At 36.6% G+C, this 7201-nt stretch overlaps 1 protein-coding gene across 1 annotated transcript; it reads right to left on the reverse strand.

The window, feature by feature from the left end:
- Positions 1–1893: 1893 nt before the first annotated feature.
- LOC113281184 (trihelix transcription factor ASR3-like) lies at positions 1894–4692 on the reverse strand. The gene is made up of 3 exons (XM_026529851.1): positions 3692–4692; positions 3402–3443; positions 1894–2534 (listed from the first exon to the last, which is right to left on the reverse strand). The coding sequence occupies exons 1-3, from the start codon at positions 4398–4400 to the stop codon at positions 2200–2202; spliced, it is 1086 nt and encodes a 361-aa protein (XP_026385636.1). The 5' UTR covers positions 4401–4692; the 3' UTR covers positions 1894–2199.
- Positions 4693–7201: the final 2509 nt, after the last annotated feature.

Here is a 7201-nt window from a genome sequence, read left to right on the forward strand (position 1 = left end):
GCTACCATACTTTCGTTATTATCACCCATAACTCCCACTCCAATCGTACTACGATAAACCCTAAAGCTCTAACCCGAGCTCTGATACCAGTTGTCAGGATTTTCTTATGGAATCACTGACAACCGCGGAATAACAGATCTTGAGATATTATGATGAATAATAAGTAAACCAAGCACAAGCAACTATAATAATATGTGAAAGATAAATCAACTCACAAGACACAAGATTTATAGTGGTTCGACCAATACATACAACTTGTATATATATTGTCTACGTCCACTTTGAGCCGCACCAACTCAAATCCACTATGAAGAAAAACGATTATAACGTCGTGTGAATCTCAGCAAACCCTTGGTTACACCGCAACAATTACCCGAGACAATAACCTTGTCTCTTGTTCCTCACCAATATGCTATCACAACGAAACCTAGCTTTAGCCCTAAAAGCTATACAAGAGATCTCTCACCGATCTCTTAATCGTTTTCTACACAACGTACAAAGTCTACAAGGCCTAATTATCTATTTATATAGGTTACAAACTTGGCCACCAAGAATTCTAACCGGTTTAGGAAACCCTTTTCCTAAAAAAATCACGGCTAACTTTAGGAAATAATTAATTAGTCTTCAATTAACTAACACACCGTCAGATTATCAGATATAGCATTTAGCTTCTTTTTTTTCAGAAACATTTTCTTCTAAAATTCTAGTCTCAAGCAGTGTGTTACTCAAGATGGTTCATGGAAATTTGATTTCAAAAGAACACTCAATAACTCAGAGGTTAATCAGTTGGCAGATCTCTTAAGCATCATTGGCAGTAATCCACCTGTTATAGATAACTTGCCAGATACAAGAAGGTGGTCGCTTCATCACACGGGGTGTTTCTCGGTAAAGTCTCTTTATCAAACATTTGTTTCACATGAAGGAGTTGATAACTTTCCACATCAATTTGTTTGGAATTCAGGCGTTCCTCCTAAAGCCAACTTTTTGTTGTGGTGTGCAATACATGGTAAACTTAACACTTTGGATATGCTACAATGCAAAGGTATGGATATCGGTAACTCCTGCATTCTCTGTGGAGATAGTACTGAGTCTCAAGATCATATATTTCTCCACTGCAAGGTAGCCTATTTTATTTGGATGACTGCTAATCACTGGGCGTGGGCATTCCCTGAAACTTTATTTGGTTTTGCTCATACTTGGCCTCAAAACAAGTTATCATACACAGGGAAAGTTGTGTGGGATCTTCTCCCTGCTGCAGTTATATGGGTATTGTGGAGAGAACGTAATTGCAGAACGTTTGAGGATAACTATTGTTTCAAAACGGACAGGGATTTAGCCTTAGATGTTAAAATATGGTTTTGTCTTGGGCTGCTTCAGGTGGGAAGAGGGTTCATTTGAATTTTTCGAATACTGTTAATTGGGAGATTGTTTACTCCTGATCTTTCATTTCTTGTTTTGTTTTTAGTCTATCTTTGGTAGACTCCTGTATATTCTCTCTTTTACTAATACAACTTCTCTTCTCATAAAAAAAAAAAAAAAAAAGTCTCAAGCAGTGCGACCATAGAAGGGTTGTGCCACTTGATCAAGTTTTTCATAACTCTCACAAACGATGGTTTGGCAATGCCAAGATAGACTCCGTTGTGAATATCTTTGATCTAGCAGAAGCATTCACCTCGGAATTGCAAACAGCAGGTCACCATGGTGCAAAATAAAAACAGCATTCGCATAGCAACATAAAATTGCAACAACAAGATATCTCTAAATCCCAATCAAGTTGGTTTTCTGTGAGGCCTTATAAAGAAGCATTTCTCTACAATATACCCCATGACCAAACTCCGTATGATCCCTAATTCCGTATAACATCAAACAGGAACAACCAAAAAAAAACAAAAGGAATACAAGACACTTAAAAGGAAACTGTGCAAAGAATAGAACTCAAATCATCTGTTCAAAAACCAATAAGTATAAACTGTAATAAGAAAAAGAAAAGGAAAAAATTGTTCAAATCTTCCAAACCCACCCTCCAATTTTTCTCTATCTATAATGAATATGATTGATGCCTACTATATTTTGTTTCATAAGAAAATTTTCAAACTAGTATTTAAAATTTCTCCTTCAATCTCTAACTCTGCTATACACACCCCCCCTCCTCTGACAATGAAGATTCTTCTTGCTACTGGCCTTCTTCTTTTTTGTTTGTTATAACTTGTCTGCAATCTTCGAGATAGACTCGGCAAGTTTGCTAATTACAGCAACTAAGCTGTTGGTATCATTTGTTCTTTGTTCTCTATCCAACTGAGAATTCAAATTCTGAGCTTCAAGTTGCGCAGTCAGCATTTTATTATTCGTCTCTAAAACTTTTATCAAATGTTCCTGCATACTGATGAGCTGATCCTTCTCCACATCACCACCACCCCGACCTCTATCTGGTGAAGGTGATGATCGCCTCCTTCTCTTAGATCCGTCTTCTGATGAACTTACAAACGCTCTTTTATCTGGATTAGAGGTTTGTGCCTGAGTTTCATTCGTCGGGCCTGCAGCAAGATACAATTTCCTTAAACAATGAGTAATCTAGCTATTCCAAACTGTAAGCAACTGTAGGTGCTTACTGAGGTTTGAAAGAAATCGCCTCCTCATTAGGAAGAAATTTTCAGCAACATACTATGAGACTGCTAATATGAGAACCGTCATCATTACAAGTTGAAAAGCACCTCTAGTTAGAGTCTAAGACAGAGGAAACAAAGAAAACCCATCAAATTGATGGTCACTGGAAGTAGTAGATCACTCAAATGCATAACTATTTAAGAGTTTCTTAACCACGAGTTACTAGATAAGACTACGAAAATGCTCAAATTCTACAACTGCTACAAATCCTAAGATGGACATAAGTGCAGGAATACAAATCTCATTATGTGACTTGTGTCTATTCTTAAGCCAAAAATCCATCAATCCCAACTTAGATTGTGACTTGTTTAAAATCCATCAATCCCAACTCAGATTACATGGACACGAACTGTGGACTGATGGCCATTTCAATTGGCCTAATGTAACAATGATACTGGTATTTGTGTTGGTTTCTGACACTGATAAGAGGTTTCAGGCACCGTGTGTGCCGAAAGGTTGTTGCCGTTTTAGTACATGACATTAATCTAGAATATTATACCTTGCTAGAACACTAGTGTGCTCAATATCTGCAAACAACAGCTAATATTATCATGTGCAAGTACTTGCTCAATTCTGCAAGTGTTGGACACAAAAGTCTTGGTGCTGGTGTATTGAACTGGCCAACTCCTACAGCCCTCCTATATGCCAAAACTCAACTCTTTTGACTCCCTCAAACTAGTAATAAAATGACCTGGTCTATTTTGCAGTGTCAAAAAATAGAAGAAAGCAAATCTTACCTTGACTGGGAGAATCTTTATATGCCACTTGAAATCTCTTTTCTGCATCAAAAAATCAATACAACAATATTTTAGGATTCCATTTTTTTATCAAAATTGCCACCCAAAATCCCTAAAAACACCACAATCAATGTCTTATTTTGTGTAAAAACCACTTTCATTAGTGATCGGGAAGCCCGTCCTAGAGCCTGCAACACTCTGAATTTTGATTAAAAAAATCCCAATTCCCTAAACCCAGCCTTAAAAATCAAATAAAAAATTAAAAACAATTCAGAAAAAAGAAATTGAACCTGCTGAAATTGGCATAGGCTGAGGAGGTGGAACCATCTTTGAACAAGTCTCCTTGTGACTTTCTCCTCCTCCTCTCTCATCTTGACCACCACCACCACCGCTACCAGACAGTTGGACAACACCATCATCCTCCCCAACAACTCTTCCCCCACCATCTTCCTGAGTCGCCGTCACCGTTACATCCTCCTCGACAACATCTCCGGTGGCCGCCAAGGGTGCAACAACCCCACCATCTAAAATATCATAAACTTCTCTATCAAAAAAACCAGGCAATTTCCTTTCTCTCCTCAAATCATTCCTCATAACCCAAAAAGACTCAGTCTCTTCCAAAATCTGACTTTCCCATTCCTTAATCTTCTTAAAATCCCCGGCAAGATTACTCCATCGTTTCCTACACTGCACCGGACCACGGTTAACCCCATGATGTTTACAGTACGTAGAAACGGAAGCCCATTTCGGTTCCAACGGATTTGAACCAAAAGCTGAAGAAGAACCGGTACCTGTTCTACCTCTACGGACCCGATTCTCTGCAACTTTTTTTCCCTGTATCAACACAAGTATCTCATGTCTTGTCCATCTTGGTAATCTTGGTGGTCTGTTTCCATCATCTGTAGTATTACTGGTGGTGGTAGTGATGGTATTGGTACCTTCCGCGCCGTTATTTACAGCAACGCTTGGAGATTTACCGTCGTCTATTGTATCTGACATGGATAATAACTGTGGTTTTTTTTTATTTTTTTGACTAGAGACGTTCCGTTTTGATGTAACGGGGTGGAGGGGAAGTTCGGGGTTTAGAAGAAAAGGGTCAGTGCCCCCATGAGAGAAAAAGAGAGGAAGATTATTATGAAATATCGAGGGAGGGGGAGGGGGAGGGGGGTTTATTAGAGGGGTGGTTGTGTGGGATTAGGGTTTCTGGGGTTTTAATTAAGAAGAGGTGAGGAGGGTATTAAGATCTTTTACTAATTCTTGTTGATTTGATGATATCAAATAGTGATTTTCCTACCCTTAAATTCTTTGTTTTATTTATTTTTGTTTTTAAGAGACGGTAGGAATGGGGTCTAAATATGCTTTGTATACAATTCTCACTATCAAAAAAAAGTTAAAAGAAGACATCACTTTCTTTCTTTCTTTGAGTTGATAAGGCATTACTACCTTCCCTACAAATTAGCCCCCTTCCCCTCAATCTCTCGTTATCTCTTTAATTGACTCTCTCTCTCTCACTCACTAATTGGGGAGGATTAGACTAACCATTATAATGGAGTTTTAAGGCACACCACCCCCATTAGTTCTAGTGTTACGGGATTAGATTGACTATTTATTGCACGTTTGGGTATCAGAAGTAGAGGTGTTTTTGCTTCTTCTGTTTTGGATATCAGAAGCTGCTTTTTGATTTTTGGAAGTCGAAAAATCAGAAGTCAGTTTGGTAATATTATTTTAGAACGAATTCTACTTCTCGACTTTTGGAAGCGGGAAAGTCAACTTTTTGTGAAACATTTTTATTTTTTGAAAGTAAAAGTGCTTCTGCTTCTGGTATCTGAACACGCTAAGCTTTACAAAAAAAAAAAATGCTTCTAAAAGTCGTTTTGAAATTCAATAGTCAAATTGACTTCTAACTTTTTCGACTTCCAGCAATATCCAAATCGGCTATTAGTACGGTCTCGTAATAAATAAAATGAATCGATCAGAACTAAATGTCACTTGGTTAAAATATTTTTTTATGTATAATTTTGATTCGATTGAATAAATAATTAAAAATAAATTAAAATAATATATCTTTTTATGTATAAAAAATATTTTTGATTTAATTAATATAACTTATACAAAGCCTTTAGTTGGTAACCTAACAACAAGCTGAGCTCCAACACCTCTTTGAATAACAATGCCTAATCTATGAAAATAAAATTACCAAAACCACTACTAGCATCGTTATTAACAATACAATTCTTCAAGCGCTTGAAAAAACACAAAGTATTTTCACCAAGTTCCCCAAGAATAATATTTTTCCTAAAAATAATAAAATAACTAAATCCTGGAAAAAAAAAATTGATTCGATTGACCCCTAATCTTAATTTCCCTAACCTAACTAGAGAAGGATTAGAGAGTTAACCATTTTGATAATAATGGGAAGATGAGTATAGAGGAGGACCACTGCAAAGGGGGGCGGTGTCATACGTGATGCATACATACATTTTGTATTTAGGGGTCACTTATTAGATAGGGTCAGGTCACACACAACTCACGAAATCCTATTTGTAGTTATTGTTAGTTGTCACACGTTTGGATTTATTCGGTGTGTGATTTGTTTAAGGCAAGAAAAAATGTGATGGCCGTGTGGGTTTGCTTGTGTGACTGTGAACCACTTTAAAAACCACTCTTAAGATCCTTTTCTTCCTCTGTCTCTTCTTAATTGGTCCAACTGGTCCAACAATCCTTTTTGTATTCTATTGATGAAGACTTATAGTTTCGGGCACTTTTGGGTCAAATTTGGTAGCACTTGTTGCATTTTTATATGTAGCCCTAGCGATTTTTTCCGTATACAATCCAAATTATCTAGGAAGGAACTGGCTCACGAGATCTCATTTCCCATTTGGAAATAGTCAATTTCGCATAAATGGTCAAAAATGTTACGAGGATTATAATAGGGTGTTCGAATATCAGAAGAATTATATTTTCATTCTAAAAATCGTTTTGAAATTTTATATTTAAATTAACTTCTTTTTTTTTTTAACTTTTAGAAATAGAAAAGTTATTTCTAAATGTAAATCCAAACAGGCTGTAAATTTGCTGGGTGTACTTTGGGTGTCATTTCTTGTCATTGTGTTGGCATAATTGCGATTAAATGCTATTAATCAAGGATTCTGTACGATAGGAATGGGAATTTTATACAAGAAAACCTGTTTGATGTCCAACAATCCTTTTTGTATTCTATTGATGATATCTTCTGTAGACTTATAGTTTCAGGCGCTTTTGGGTCAAATTTGGTAGCACTTATTGCATTTTTTATATGTTGCGCTAGTGGTTTTCCCTATACTCTAGGAAGGAACTGGTTCACTGGGTCTCATTTCCCATTGGGGACTAGCAATCCCGTGTGAATAGTCCAATAAGTTAAAAGGATTATAATAGCATGCTTGGATATCAGAATGATCGTATATTATTTCGCCAAAAATCGACTTTTTTACTTGTAGAAGTAGAACTGGTTTGGAAACTGTATAGCCAATCTAGTTAGGGTATAATCTTTTTACTTTTAAAAATCGAAAAAGCTGTTGGCAACTTGGCATAATTATTGCTATTAATCAAGGATTATATGTGTTAGGAATGGGAATTGGAACCTATTGGTGTCTAGACCAAGGCTTTTGTTGGGTGTTGGGTAATGGAGATTCACTGCTTTAAGGTATAGTGTGATAGTGTGATTGATTTTTTTAGAATTTAAAACTAGAAAGGCCAAAAAGAAGAAAATCATCAAAAGGTTACTCACGCTTTGGGATTTAGAATGATATCCCCCCAATTGC

The sequence above is a fragment of the Papaver somniferum genome, chromosome 5 (assembly GCF_003573695.1).
Source record: "Papaver somniferum cultivar HN1 chromosome 5, ASM357369v1, whole genome shotgun sequence".
NCBI lineage: Eukaryota > Viridiplantae > Streptophyta > Magnoliopsida > Ranunculales > Papaveraceae > Papaver > Papaver somniferum.